Source organism: Python bivittatus, unplaced genomic scaffold (genome assembly GCF_059951505.1).
Source record: "Python bivittatus isolate LINGU-HERP-01145 unplaced genomic scaffold, Pbiv_v1 ctg000480_np1212, whole genome shotgun sequence".
Taxonomy (NCBI): Eukaryota; Metazoa; Chordata; class Lepidosauria; order Squamata; family Pythonidae; genus Python; species Python bivittatus.
In genome coordinates, this window is record NW_028277075.1 from 19,656,551 (window position 1) to 19,672,786 (window position 16,236).

At 38.8% G+C, this 16,236-nt stretch overlaps 1 protein-coding gene across 5 annotated transcripts in view; it reads right to left on the reverse strand.

The window, feature by feature from the left end:
• LOC148214930 (uncharacterized) overlaps nucleotides 1–13,366 on the reverse strand; it is a 30,532-nt gene extending 17,166 nt beyond the window's left edge. For 3 of the 5 annotated variants that reach the window (XR_015796987.1, XR_015796986.1, XM_088145416.1), the window contains exons 1-2: nucleotides 6,014–6,237; nucleotides 671–826 (exon numbers count right to left, since the gene is read on the reverse strand). Coding sequence is in view for 3 of the 5 variants with exons in the window: in XM_088145416.1 (XP_088001542.1) it covers nucleotides 671–826; nucleotides 6,014–6,058 (201 nt within the window). In the remaining 2 variants the exon portion in view is untranslated. Of the gene's footprint in view, nucleotides 1–670; nucleotides 827–6,013; nucleotides 6,238–13,114 lie in introns of those variants that run through there. The other 2 variants (XM_088145417.1, XM_088145418.1) reach the window with 2 other exon arrangements.
• Nucleotides 13,367–16,236: the final 2,870 nt, after the last annotated feature.

Sequence of the window (16,236 nt, forward strand, 5' to 3'; positions counted from 1 at the left end):
TGCCTAGCTCTAGGGCATTATTTCACTTCTGATGCCTATTTTGCTAACACTGCCCTCTTCAAAACTCCAAGTTGAATCAAATCAGGACTGATTCACATAGGTCTGCTTGTTAGAGAAGGCAGGATATAAAATGAAGAAATACATGAATAAATAAACTCTAGCAATTTTAGACGAAATGGGGGTGCTATTTGTCTGGCTGAGAACTTCCCTATAATTACATAGGGAGCACTTAAAGAATTAGAACTTTTTGAAGAATGAGTTCTCTCCTCACCCTTGGAAAGACAGCTCAGGAAAAAAAAGTATGCCTTTTAACATGTTGCATGTTAAATAAATGTTATGGGCAGAGTTATTAAGCTGTTATTTATACAAGATTGAAGATGGTACTAGATGCATTAGTGAAAGAAAGAGTGTAACTGGGGGCTTGCAAGGCTGTTTATTTTATCAGTGTAACTAATTTTTCTGTAGCTTGTAGATGTGGAGATTAGGGTGCCTAAAGTTAAGGTAGTGAGATAGTGAGAACAAGAATTGAGAGCAAAGAGAATGGAGAAATTTGATAGAATATTGAGGATAGAAAAGGCAGAAAAGCAGAATGTGCTGGGAAAATGATGGAAAGTGAAAGTAAAAGAGTGAAATTGCAGCAGCTGGAAAGCTGAACCTGCAGTTGACCTACCTTGAGCGTGGATGTGCTCTTAAGATTGGCAGAGGCTGTGTAACAACAGAGAAGTTGATCCTTGTGGGCCTGTGTTGCTAGGCCCACAGTGGTTGTGGATTCAATCAGAAGGTCTGGATTTGGATAGTTGCAGAAGTTATTGCTGCAAGCCAGGGCCTGTGAGAGAAGAATGGAGAGTCCATCAGTGACAAGACGCAAGGCGTTCATCTGTGGTGGCAGTGGGAAGACAGCCTCAGCATATTGAGGGACAAAGGGGCCCTGAAGGTGAAAGAACTGCCACAAGAAGTGAGTTGGAGGCTACAGCATCTAGCTGAAGCATCCCAGGGCATTACTTGTGGAACCCTGCCTTGAAAGCTACAAGTCTACTGCTGTAGGAGGTAAAGTTGGAATCTGTGGCCTGAGCCTCTCTGGGTATCTGCAAGGTGATCACCTGAGGATCTGGAGAAATGTGGTGAGAACAGTTTCAACTTTGGATTGTTTTAGACAGTTATGGTATCAATTGGACTTTAAACAACACCTTCCATGTGAGAGATAGAGGGTTGAACAGGGGAAGATACAGGTCCCTTTCTCAGAGAAAGTAGGAGTAGGTGGTAATACTCTCATCTAGGAGCCTAGTAACATCTTTTAGTAGCTGGGGGGAGAAGTGATTGCTTTAAGCGTTTGGAATATTGGGGAAAATATTGAAGTGGTAGATGGCGTTGATAGAGAGGTTATGGAGTTATTACATGTGACCTGCCAGCCTAAATGGCTTGTTAAATGGTAGGGCTGATAGACCTAGTAGGGGAGACTGAATGTGCACATGTAATTGTGTAATTAGATTATTGTGTTGTGGATGGTGGTATGAATAGCTGAGCAAGGAAGTGTCAGTGAGTGTTTGTGGGCTACTTGTTATGGGGGATAGTTCAAGACCATTATTTGAAGAGTGAAGGCAGAATAATTTTGGTTGTGACAGGCTGAGGATAATATGATGAAAAGCACTGTGAAAAGTGCTAGGTGGGCCATTCCAGAGGAAGGAAGACCAGCAATTTGCTGCCAATCACCACTTCTTGCCTGGGGGTCCCAGTCCTGGGTCCTGGTGGCCTAATTACTGGTGATGTTGGGGTTAAGTTCCTGCTTGTAAACAGCAACTCTGTCTCTTATAAGGCCACACTTATCCATGACTTGATTGTAGATGAGTAGTCCCCATTTCCTGAGGGTCAGATCTGGGAAAGCCAGGAAGTTCATGGCTTCAATGGCAACTATGGATTTGTCCCAAATAATCTTTGGCCTACATGCAGATAGTCATGCCTTAGACCTGACTTTTACTTTAGAGCAATTGTGCTGTGATCTGAATATGGACAGCATTATATCTAGTCTATGGCCATGGTTAGTTAATTTCCAGGTCTAGTTGAGATTAACTACTGCCTGGGATCTCCATAGGTCTGTGGGACTTATTAGGAAGGTCCTGTCCCAGTACCTGAAGGATCTAGAGGGTTTCCAAAGGTGCTTGGGAAGTTTCTTAACAATTTGGCAGTTTCACTGATTGGTTGATTAGCCTCTGCAATAGGGCTGTCACTGAGATTGTTCCCAAGCAGCCTCTGTATGCCAATCCAGGAGTACTCCTTGCTTTACTGAGGAACTCTGGGAGATGAAACCTCAGAAATGATATGCAATGGGCTGTAAAAATAGCCTTGAAGAACAGGAGCAAGAGCAGTAACCAAGACAATGGTCAGATAAAAAGAAATTTGAGTCCAAAGCAGAAATGTAATTTGGGAAAACATCTCAGACTTGATCTTCCCTAGTTTTCTTAAAGAGGAAAGTGGGGAGGAGGGAGGTGCATTCAGACTTACAAGATTGTGTTACTGTAACCCTATAATAAAAGCATTCATAAATTCAGTTTCCTAGTCTGGTCTACCTCAAGGAGCTGACACAAGAGCACTGGCGGAAAAAGACCAAGGAACCTGATTGAGCCTGGGTAAAGCTCTGGTTCCAGCTTGTACTGGGGTAATAAGAGGTGAAGTAGCATTGGTTCTCCTGTATTATTGCTTCAATTGGCTGTAGGCTAACAGCCTTGTTTAGGGTAGTGAACTCTTTTTTAGGGAGGTGTGGGCATGAATCCTGCCTGGCTATGGTTATCATTTTGCACAGCATTTTCCCTATACAGTCTCTCAGACTTCTTGTGGTCTTGATGGAAAGAGCCCATGAAAAGAGACCATTGTGGTGATTGGGGCATCATTTGGCCCTCTTATCTGAGACTCCATTTGGACAGTTGAGTCTGATGAAATGAACAAAGCAATCTCTGGTATAACCACTCCCACTTGCAGGCTTGATACATCCCTCTCCTGGCTCCTATGAGAAAGCCAGTGGTGACACTATGGAGCCAGAATGCAATTAATGCCTCTTTTCAGGAGAGTTGATACCAACAGTTTTGAAGGAGGTGATAATGCTCTTCATTTTTAAAACGTTCTCACCAGATCCAGCAATATCTGACACTATTCCATCTCCAGTTTTCGTTTTTGTGGGAAAGTTATTGAGCGTGCGATAGGGATTCAGTTACCACAGCACTATACAGGAAGCAAATTAACTGGATTCTTTTCAGCGAGGTTCAGGGACAGGCATGTGATGGAGACAGCATTGGCCATTCTCATGGATGACCTATGTCCAGACCTTGATTGGGATAGTGTACCCCTCTTAGTCTTATTAAATCTCTTGGCAACTTTTGATCAATCAGCCGTGGTATCCTCCTGAAATGCATGTTAGGAGTGGAGATTGGAAGTATTGTTTTGTATTGGTTCTGCTCCTACCTTGGAGGGTAGTTCCAGTCAGTAGTAGGGAGAAGTGATTAGCCTGGCAGCCACTCTCTTGTGGGACATGCATCTATATAACGCCTTCTGATGCAGTCATCCAGGGTTCAGGGAGCAATACTATCAGTATGCTAATAATACTTAGTTTCATATTGGCATCCTAGGACAGAGGAGATGTTGCTGAAAGGGTCTGGGTGGGACAATAGATGCTGAACTTGAACCTTAAGCAAGCAAACTTAAGCAAGATGGAGTTGCTGTTTGTATATCAGGGTTCTCTGTGGTTCTGGTGTTGTCTCTTGGACAGATGGCACTGTCCATAAGAGAACAGGTCTGTGACTTGAGACTTCCTGGAGTGATGGCTATTGCTGGATGGGCATGTGGAAGCCAGGGCCAGAACAACATTTGCCCAGCTTTGGCTGATGTGCCAGTTGTGGCCTTTCCTGGAGTAAGAAGACCAGTTACAGCAACTCATTTGGACTTTTGCAATTCATTCAATATGTGGCTACTTTTGAAGACCACCTAGAAACTGCAGTTGCTTTAAAATGTTACTATTGACTTATAAAAGCCATATATGGCTTGGCACCAAAGTACCTACAGGACCTCCTTCTCCAACCTGAGTTGGCCCATCTGAGGATATTCTCCTCTGATAAACCACTGGTGGTGTCCTAAGTCCACAATATGAGGAGACTGAGACCAGAAAGCACTGATTTTCCATGACAGTGATGATTCTCAGGAACAGCCTTCCTGTAAATGTTAAATTGGCCCCCTTGGTTTTGGCTCTCCATAAGCCAGTATAAATTTTATTCTTCTGGAGGACCTTCTGGACTGACTGGATGCCATTCATAATTCTCAAGCAGTTGTAATTGCTGTATTTTTTTTTAACGGTTTGTTGTATATATTTTTTACATTACTGTGGACATTTTATTACTTGTATGCCACCAGAGTTTGAAAGGATTCAAAGAGGTTTGTGATAACAGCAATAAGAAAATGAAAGCAAACAGAAACCTTTTCTACAGTTCACAGTTCACTCTTTTCTAGAACTATATGGTATACAAATTCTTCTTGATGTAGCTCTGATATCTAGTTACAGAACAAAAATGTGTTATTTAGCCAACAAACAAGATAAAAGTTCTATAATGTACACATATAACATCCAATTTTGATCACAATTTAACTAGATGTAGACTGAATAGCATCAATAAAAATGTTGATTTTGGAGTAGTAGAGTGTAGTTCAGTATATTCTAAATCTAACTATACTCCTTAAAGAATAGGATATATTTTGGAAGGATTTCTGGATCTAAAGTTGCTCTTGGATAATTCTTTTGTCCAACCTTTTTTTACATGCCAAGAACTATTTTTGACCTTCAAAGCTCTACAAGACTTAAAAAGAATGGTTTCCCCTATGAATCATGGTAAACCAGAAGAGAATCTTTTGCATATATCTCAAATGAAGATGTGTAGTAGAAAAAATGCAGAACAGGTTCTTGGTAATGACATACAATCTATAAAATCCACAGCTCTAGACTCCCGACTAATTTCTTTTCCTCCTGTTTCTGATGGCAGGTTAGGGTTATTATAGTTAAGAACTACATTTGCTTGACTGCCTCTGAAAGCTTCTGGTTTATTTTCTGGTTTTATTTAATAGGGTTTTTTTAATGATGGGCTTTTGTTTTTATTTTAAATAATTATTAGTCAGCTCAAAGGCATGATTGGGAACAAAGGGTCAAGAATAAATATTTTAAGACATTAGAAAATATACAGTGTAGCTGTTTTCCAGCTGTTTGCTTACCCTTAAGCAAAAACAGTTGTGGTCCTTAAGCAGAAAATAGAAACAAACAAACAAAAACAGGTATTTAACCTCACTGCCATTTATAAAAGTTATCACATGTGGAAGATAGGGACACCTTTAAAAAAATTCAGTGATTTCTTCAATATTAATCAAGTGTGAAAAACAGATGAGATAAATGATTTTACAAACATTTCTAATAAGACTTACATATTTAATCTAAGAAAGTATGAACTTTAGAGTACATCAATGGTTGGTGTGAGAAACCATTTTATAATATACAGTTTTCTGTCTCTGTAAAAGAACCCCAGTACCAGCTAACTTCCTTCCTCTGGATTTGTAGATTTCTACATATTTACAATAATTAGTACAGAATTATATTTTACTGTCTTAAACAAGGTACCATGACAGCTCATTATGATTACTGGAATATGTGCCTAAAAAATAACATGTTATTAAAATATTTTTAAAAACTCTATTTCCATAAATTGTGTCACATAATTTATCTTTTTCTAGTAATAAAATTGTAGATTGGGGCTTTCTGGGAGAAATATAAATATTTTTTTTTAGTTTTCAGTTTTTAAATTATTTTTAGAATAAAATGGGTATTTCTAAATGTTACAGCTTCTGATGAGTTATGGGATCTGGGGCTATATGCTACAAATTGGTCCCAAGAACTGTATGGTAGAATTAACTTAAATGGCCCTAAAAATGAAAGAAAATTTCCTCTATCATTGTTAATTCCAAGAAAACAGAGCAGCACCATGCTTACCTTGCGGTGAATAAGCCTTCTGAAGATCTTGTTTCTTCCAAGCATTCACTACAATATAAGGCATAAATTAATATCGCACCCACAAGCTAAATATCACAAGTATCTTACAAACATGACTTTGTTTTCTTCATGCAAGTCAGCTGATAATGAAAATGCATGAGAAGGGAAACCACATGTTGAATGAGATCATATGCTGAAACAACAGAAAGAACAAAGTCAGTTTTGTTTTTTTTAATTTTTCAAAGAAACATATTTTATTATTTATTTATTAAGCAAATTTATATAGCTGCCCATCTCACCACAAGCGACTCTGGGCGACGTACAAAATTTTTCCCAGTATAGAGGGCATTATTTGAATTTATATTTATATTTTGCATTCACAAAAAAATAGATCTCTTTCTTTCTTTGGCCCTAGCACATCTTAAGGTCTTTTTTGGCTTTCTGTTAGATTACTGTCATGCATTAGAACATTTCGTTCATCAATTAATTCTCCCTTAATCCATTTTCATACTAGAGATCAATAACTTGGGCAGAACTCAGTGGAAACATAAATATACATAGAAAATACTCTATTTTCTTAGTGTTCGCTGTAATAAATGATTAAATAGCAGATGAGGGAGGCCTTATTACAGACCGACCTGGCATTTACAAGCAGTAGCCAAAAGCCAGGGCCTATGAAGATCTGCTGACTGGCTAGAGGGGCTGAGACCAAGGAGCTAGAACATGAAACCAGTATAAAACATTGGTCCAGCATTCCCCGAGAACGGCCTGCTCCCTGTCTCCCGCTGTAACTCCCCATGGCTGTCCCCACTGTAATACTTTGGCCTGCCCTCATCCCCCCAAAGACTACACCATCCCCCAATCTAGCCCCCTCCCCCCTCCTCAAATTTCCAAGGCCAGAGACATCCCTTAACACTCAGTCTCATCCATCCCAAGGAGGGGAAGCCAGGCACCCTGAGGCACTTCAGGTTCATTGGCTCTCAGGCCATCAGGGTACCCAGCACCAGTATCCCAACTCCACCCACAAACATACACGCAGACACACCCAAACATACTCCCACTTCCAGGACCCCCCCCCCCCCCACCCACCCAGCGCCATTCTCACCCACTGGTTAGGGTTCCCTTTCCATTCACCCAATCTACTAATTTCCTCCTCTGGCTCTCATCCAGAGGGAGAATCAGTACACAGTGGGAAGCCCACAGTCCACAATCAAAGCACCTAGCCAGCAGATGGAATCAGGTCAAAGTGGCTGTCTGCTCCCTCTCTGGAACTAGCTGAGGAAAAGGCAAAATGGATTCCGTGGGCAGCGGGGGGGGGGGGAAGGTCCACAGTAGACTGCCACTCGACTGCTACCCTCCCCCACCCAGCCACTGCCAATACCTCCACAGTTCCAGAATCCTGGTAGGCCTCAGATGAAAAGCTGCCAAACGAAGCTCTCAGCAATTCCTGGCAGACGATAATGGTTTGCCTCTTCTGAATTAATCTTTCAAAAGTATACGACTGCACATAACCCTAAAGAAACGCTAGAGGTGCAGGGGCTATCCTCAGTAATGCCTTTCAAGGCATTAGGAAAGGAAGCTATTTAGAACAGGAGCTGCTGCAAGTAACTGGGACCGAGGAATTTTAGGGGATTTAAAATGGTGAGTAAATGGTGCAGAGGGATCCACAGAGTTTACACAAAGGTAGCAGTAACTGCAGAAAATACTGGACTTTATCAGGCTGGTTGGACCTCCTCTCATCACAGAAGCTAGTTTTGAGGGCTTGCCTGCCCACAAATCTTAGTAATCTTATTAGCCTCGAACAAGCCTCCTTCCTTCTTTCCGATGAAAGTAGGAATAGGGTGTAAACAACAGATTTTAGGTTTTGTTGTTTAATATTCTATTTCCGTCCAAGTCTTGATTGATACCACATTTCTAGGTTCTGCTCCATTCACTTTTGTAATTGATTACATTTTTGTTTTTAATCATATCCAGTTTTTAAGGAAAAATTGTGTGTGTGTGTGTGTGTGATTTGTAATCCTCTGGTGCCCAGTGCAAGGCTCTGATATGAGGGAGCTTTACACAAAGACCCCATTGAAATGCCTGAGGCCTACATCTGAATAATCAGATCCAGGATTTAGGGTGGTTTGAGTTTATGGAACAGGGGAAAAATGCTTTTTTGAAGGAATGCCCCAGCTTGGAATTTCTAGTTTTTGTACGCAGCTACAAGGAAACATTGCTTTCACACGCACACACATACAAAATTACGGGAAGAAGAAACAGATTAATGTATACCCTGCCTTTCTTTCAGGAACCCTGAACAGCATAAAAAGGGTTCCTTCCTTTTTTTTTTTTTTTCCTTCTGCAAAACTATCTGGGTGGTAGATTGTGCTGAGAGTGAGTGACTGTCCCAAAGTGATCGTGTGGTTTTCTGTGCTGGGGGAAATTCAGTCTGGATCTCTCCATCCCTGGTTTAACATCTTAACCACTACACCACCCTGGTTCTCTTACTGGCCCCTTCTTTCTCATATGGAGAAGCTTGTTATGAAGTATCCCCCTCCGCTCCAAATTCAGATAAATACCTAAAATGGAATGAATGAAATCCAGTCTAGTAAATGCACATTGCTCCAGCCTGAGTGAAACAATAGCCCTCCTGGTTAGTTCTCACCACAAAACTTGCCCTACAAACCCATTAGATGTTGAAAACATCATTACAAAACACAGAATGGCTAAATGTGGGAGTGAATAAAACAATGGTCCTCTGACTTTTGGGGAATGACCAAATGGCTGTTGAGTTCTAAAAAGAAGCTATTATCTACCCTGTCCAGAAAATTCTAAGTAACTGTATGCAATAATTCAATGCAGCTTTATTATTTCCCAAAAGAATTCAGCATACTTTTATGTTGACATGTGGTTTTAAATGTTAAATAAGAAAAAGGAGGAAGTCAGTCAGGATTGGCATGCCTTTTTTTTTTTTACTACTTCCCCTTGAGTTGCTGAACCAATGGAAATGTCTCCCTGCAGCTGTCTGGCAATTTCTTAATCTTAACATCTTAATCACTGCACACTGCTTGATCTCAATATCAATGCCAGCGAAACCATCAGCTTTTTAAAAATCTGTACACATGGACAATGAAAAAAAGCAACGAGCTCACTAGAATAGCCTTGCATACTTTGAGTTTTCTTGCTAATAATTCTGTAATGTATTTATCTAAAAATTATAACCCTCTATAATAAGACTAGTTGAGGAGCTGATTCAGAAAGAGCAGCTGTCATCACTGCCTCCTTTCACTGCATAATTTAAGCTTACCAGATGCCAGTGGGTGAATGTTATAAGAATGGGGAATCAGTTAGGACACAAAAATTACTAATGAAATCTAGTTTGACCTTGTAGTTGTGAAAATGATGAAAGCATAGCATACATTGGAGTACAGTTCTGTATTTTCCCCCTTTCAGATTAGGATAACTGTTTATGAAATAAATGAAAGCAGCACCAAAATCTTAGATCTACTTCAACTCCCTTCATATACCAGTAGAACCACATGAAAGTCTGATAACATTCAATGGGAAAGATATGCAAAAAATCAGAAACTCATGACTGGGAATAAATATCTTTTCACAGAACTGTATTAACAGAAATAAAAGCTAACAAGATGCACATTTATCATTTATCTAATGTGTCTACAGTATTTAACTTTAGTCAAGTGCCACCTGTGTGTGTATGTGTATGTGTATGTGTATGTTCACATATACATGCTAATAAAGGGCTTATGATATTGAACCATGAAGGGCATTCCAGGAATAATCATTATGAATGATACATATGCAAATTATATATAGTACACTGATGCACACTGCACTGATTTTCTGTTTACAGTGGGCTAAAACAGAAAAGAACATCAAATCATATAAGAAGAACTGTGAGTACTCACAGTGAGTAACTGCCATTTCTATAGTAAAGATTCTAACTTTCCCATTCCCCTGTAGCCTTTTTGTCTGCCCAAGAGTTTATCTTGAGTACTGTCCCAGCATCAGAATGGGCAGCTTAGAGTATGGCTGTTCATTTGAAGTAACCAAATAAGAACTTTAAATTAAAAACAGAATTGTACTCACTATTTGTCTAGAACAGAGCAGAATAAGCTAAAAGGAATTTCAGGACTGTCTGTATAGTCCTAACAGGACACATTCTACCTCATTTATTTATTTATATTTTGAATTTAGACACCGCCCATCTCATGAGCTATATAATGCTATAACCATACAGTAGTTATGCTGCTCTTCCTATAGATGTGGCCTTTTATGCTTGCTAGTGCCTACATAATTCAAAAGACTACTAGATTTAATAAAGTATATGACTTAATTATTAATTAATAATAATTGGCAATGCAGTCTTCAAACAACCAAAATAATGCCTATAAGCATGGATATCACCAAATGGAGTACACAGAAATCAAATTGACTATTTATGTTTGTTTGTTTGTTTTGTTTGTTTGTTTGTTTGTTCATTCATTCATTTATTCATTTATTCATTTATTCATTCATTCATTCATTCATTCATTCATTCATTCAATTTGTATGACTGCCCATCCCAAATTCATGACTCTGGGTGGCTAGCAACAGTTAAAAAGACCATGCAGCATATAACAATAAAAACAACACACACATCTGTAGCTGAAGTAAAGACAAAACAACCAACAACAGATCAACATAACCATCACACAGGTTCTGCCACACAGCCAGAACCCCAAACTCAGTGACAGAACCATGTCTTTAAGGTCTTATAAAAGGCCAACAGTGTCATGGGCAATCTAATTTTGGGGGGGATGGTGTTCCAAAGGGTGGGTGCCACAACAGAAAAAGCTCTTCCTGGGCGATGTCAGATAGCACTTCCTAATAGATGGGACCCAGAGCATGCTTCTTTTGCCAGACATAATGGGGCAGGTAAACATAATTGGGGAGAGGCAGTCCCTCACATAACCTGGCCCCATACTTTAAGGGATTTATAGATCACTACCAGCACCTTGGATTGAACCCACAAGTGTACTGGCAGCCAATGCAACTCATGGAGTAGAGGTGTAACATGTGCTGATCGAGGACTACACATAACTGTCCATTCTGCTGCATTCTGTACCAGCTGCAGATTCTGGATGGTCTTCAAGGGCAGTCCCATGTAAAACGCATTGCATTAGTCCATTCGGGAGGTGCCCTAGTCATGAGTAACCATGAGCAGAGCCTCCCAGTCCAGGAATGGGCATACAACACAACATTGCGCAAAGGCCATCATTGCAACAGCTGTCACTTGTTCCTTGAAGCCATGAGTCCAGGAGGACCCTCAAATTGCTCACTAGTTCTATTTGGGGTAATGCAATCCCATCCAGAACTAAAGATGGAAAGTCCCCAAAACAAGGTGGTTCTAATACCCAAAGCCACTCAGTCTTGCTAGGGTTGAGCTGAGGTTTGTTGTTCCCCATCCAAACACAATCTCCAGAAACAAAAGCAGAACGTCCATGGCATCATTTGGGTGGCCAGGGTTAGAGATGTAAGGCTAAGTATCATCAGCATACTGGTTATACCTAACCCAGTGCCATCAGATGACCTTGGATAGTAGCTTCGTGTAGATGTTAAAGAGGAATGGGGAGAGTACCAATGCAGATTAGAACCTTAGATGTAAAGGGAGATGCCAAATGTTCAAGCTTGATTTTAAAAAGGCCTTCAATTATGTCAATCTTGTCAAGCTGTGGAATGTCCTATTAAAATGGGATTCTCAGAACATCTCATTATCCTCATGTGAAATCTATCCTTATGTGAAATCTATACACAGTAGGGACAGAACATGGTGAAACAGACTGGCTCCAGGATGGCAAAGGAGTAAAACAAGGCTGTATACTCTCCCCTTATTTATTCAAACTTTTGTTTTGTTTTGGGTGCCTTCAAGTCAGAGTTGACTCCTGGCAACTGTCTGGACTAGTCCCTGGAGTTTTCTTGGCAAGATTTCAGAAGTGGCTTGCCATTGCCTCTTTCCTAAGGCTGAGAGAGAGTGACTGGCCCAAGGTCACCCACTGGCTTTGTGCCTAAGGCAGGACTAGAACTTGCAATCTCCCAGTTTCTAGCCTGATGCCTTAACCACTACACCAAAGTGGCTCTCTTCAACCTATATACAGAACATATATTGAGGGAAGCTGGATAAGAAGATGAACATGGTTTTAAAATTGATTAATCATCAAAACATCAATAACCTGTTTTGCTGATGACACTACTCTGATAGCTGAAAATGCAGATGATCTGCAATCTCTAGTAATAAAAGACAAGGAGCACAGTGAAAAAATGGGACTAAGATTAAATATAAAGAAGACAAAACTAATGCCAACAGGTTCAGCCTTAGAATTGATAGTGAAGATACTGAAACAGTGGATAGCTTCTACCTTTTAGGATCAACTATCAATATTTTCCAATTATTCCTTTTCTTGACAGCAGTCAAGAAAAACACTGCAGATTTGTACTTGGTAGAGCAGCCACAAAGGCCTTGGAAAAGATATTCTGATGCTAGAATCTGTCTATACCTATAAAGATTAGAATCATGTAAGCAATGGTTTTCCCTGTGATACTGTGTGGAAGTGAAAGCTGGACTTTGAAGAAGCAGGATAGAAAGAGCGTTTTGAAAGAGGATAATGGAGAAGACTCCTGAGAATACCATGGATAGCCAAGAAAACAAACTAATGAATCATCAAACAAAACAACCCAAAGTTCTCACTCAAAGCAGAAATTATTGGATATCATGCTTTATACAACACATTATACAACACATTATACAAAGACCTAGCTCTATGGGGAAGTCTACAATGCTGGGAAACGTGGAAGGAAAGAGAATGACTGGCAATTAGGCAGATGGACTCAATTACAGTGGCAATGGGTGCACCATTGGAAGACCTGAAGGACCAGGTTGGGGACAGATCATCCTGGAGAATATCTATGTGGTCGCTAAGATTCGACAACTACTTGATGTCACATAATCAATAAAAAAATATCTTAATAGGTTTTCTGGATATAAACACTATATAAGGGGTGCAGCTTTAAGTCCTGATGTTTTATAGGCAAAATGTGCAAGAAAATATTCATACTTACCTTGTTCCATCTGATACAAAATGACCAGAAGGCTAGTTACACGTCAGCATTATTGTGAACTAGCAAAAAGCTCATCATTATGCTTGTTTGAGATCCAGTTGGGTGCAATGCATTTCCATAATAAGGGCTAGGTCTCCAAACTTCAATGCAGCATTTTCCTGAGAATGAAACAGCAACCATTCACTTACACAGGATGGTAAAAGCATTTGAGGCCACTACTGAGTTTAGGTCAGTCTTGCCTCCTAGCCATTGACTTCATTTGAGTAAAACATTGAACAATAACCACATTTTAGCTTAGCAGCTTAGGCAATCTTAACCCAACTTATTAGTTCAGGACTGTGTTGTGCAAACCCAGAAAATGGGTGAATTTAGTAATCATGGGTTAGCATGTTGTGCATGTAATCAAGGATGCACTTAATTTTTAACCCTTAGTTTAATTTGTTATAATAGTGAAATAGATACATGGGAACTTTTAGCAATGTTGACACTTAGTTATGTTGTATTTAAAAATTGTTTATAGACTTGGCATCACACACTAATATGGAACTCAGAGTATTAGTTAACTGTTAACTCTTTAAGAAGCACCCTTTGAACCCTTTCTCTTGCCCTTAGAACAGTACTTGAAAGTAGCATCCCACCCCATCCTCCATGCCTTTCCCTTTACAGTGCAGTAATTAAACATTCCATTTCCACAGACTATCAATCTAAAAATAGATCTTTTGACAATAGAGAGATGTCAGATTTAAGCAGCAGAATGCTGAAGCGCCTCACGATGCATAACAGGACTACTCTTATTCTGGAGCCTAGGAATTTAGAGCTGATATGGGCAGGCCTTTTTGCCTTATCTCCAGTAAAGAGGGCAGTGTGAAATCATTTATTATTAGAGAGCTTTTCACCTGGAGACTGTACAGTGTGAGTATCATGTAGACAGAAATGTAATTCTGTTTCAATTTTAGATCTAACCTTGGATATTCTTTACAGCAATTGAAAGAAAAACAAATGTCTGAATCATAGGTGGGGAACTTGGGGGCTTCCAGCATGGCTAATGGTGAGAAATACCAAAGCAGTATCTGGAAGTCAGGAATCACCCATTCCTAGTCTAAATGAATAAATTTCTCACATTCTCGTTTCCTAGCAGTATGCCTTATATTCCCAACCACTCCTGGCAGGCTATTAGCTTGTCAAATTCTAATATAAATGCTGATGTCCTCAGCATGGACTTCAAATCAGCTTAAGAGGTTAGGTTAGGAACCTTAAATAGGTTCCTCGGTATATCCAGTTGCTAAATATGTGCAGTGACAGAGCCAGCACAATTAGAAATTAAAAAAAAAATCTGTAATCTTTCACCCATTTATTGTATTCATTGACAATCTTATTTGGAGACATATTAAAACCAGTTACCTAAAATATCTCAAGTTCCTTCTTAAAATACATATAATAATCAGCAGCTGTTCCTGCCAGTATTTGGATTGATTTTTTATTAAAAAGCACAAATAAGTTAGACACTGGAATATTTTTAGAAAATAGGTTAGAAAGCCGATGTTCTGTAGCTGAGCTGGTCATGTTGCCAGAAGGCTTTTCTGCCATTCATCGTATTATGAATGTTAGTTTATGAAACTGTTATCACCAGATCTCAATGCTCTGTACCATAAAGCCTCTCTTGGGGACAAGTTAAAAATCTGTGGCTTATTTTATTCATGATAACACTTAAGGAACCAAATTGTTTTTACTTTGGTAATACAATTCTATAATGATTTAGAGACTGCTAAATAACAACACTGGTTATTGTGTAACTTAATCAGAAAGAATTGATCCTCATTAATAGGTGAGAACGTTATCCTCTATTTAATACAGCAAAATCTTCTGTTCCATCTTTCTCTAGGCATGCTATTTCATATACGTTTTGTTAGAAAAGCTAGCAAACTTGTAATATACAAAATATTACAAAAATGTAATATAACTTGAAAAATTATTATTCTTAAAATGGTTACTTTTTGCAGTGTAGTGACATAGTCCTGTCGGCAAGCACCTTTGGAACATATTTACCCTAAGGCATTGTAGTCGTAGAATTATGTGCCAAAACACTTATTCTAGTAGTATACCACTCATTTACTTAATACTGCACAGGATTATTCAGTGCCAGTTTGTGGATTGTATGACATCAGAATTGTAGGCAATTCTAATGTTTACTTTTATATCATTGTTACTTCTCTACTGGGACAGGAACAACAACTTTCCTTTAGGAATGCACTTCCTCAGTCAGCAGGAATGGGAAAACGGAATGCTTTTCCAGATTTAAAAAACACACACACATATCAAAAACAAACAAACAAACAAACAAACAAAAAACCTCCTAGTAGAAAATTATTAACCAGGAACAGGGTAGAAAAAGCCAGTCTAACATGCAATTTAAACTTCTATTATTAGCAAAAAACATTTTTTTTTCATTTTTATAGTGGCACAATCTAACAATATTATTATCTCCTCCAGGTAAGGTGATGTTGAGCCCTGTCTAGATTATTATAACTCAATATATCTCATAATCCTTTATTTCTCTTTTTTAAAATAAACTAATTGTATAAAAATATTTATTTTTAAATAAATGTCTTAAACTATTTATTATGCATTTATCTACTGCTAACTAGCTTAACCATTTATAGAATTTAGACTATAGATAATAATTTTATAGGGGTTTTTTGGTTTTATACTTTCAATTTTGTAATTTCATGTTAATATTTTTTATTTTATTTTATTAATATATTTTACACCTTTTATTTTAGAATGATTGCTATGTTTGTTCTATGCTGGTGTACCACTGAAATAAAAGCAATAAGCAAGTATCTTATGATCTATTCCTGTCTTCTTGCCCAACCAAATTTTTTTTTTCCAGAATTGCATCACCTAAAGTTCCCAGCCAGCATGAGTCTGAGAGGGGGAATCCCAACACACTTGGCAGGTACCGGTTTAGAGAAGCTTGATCTGTTTGCCTATGTGTGAAAGCATGAGCTTATGGTGTTTTTAAATTATTATTACTATCAATTAACTATGTAACATCTTATCTGAAAAAAAATACATGCATGAAAATGCAGAAGTTTTTTCAATACCAAAAAAGACTCAGAACA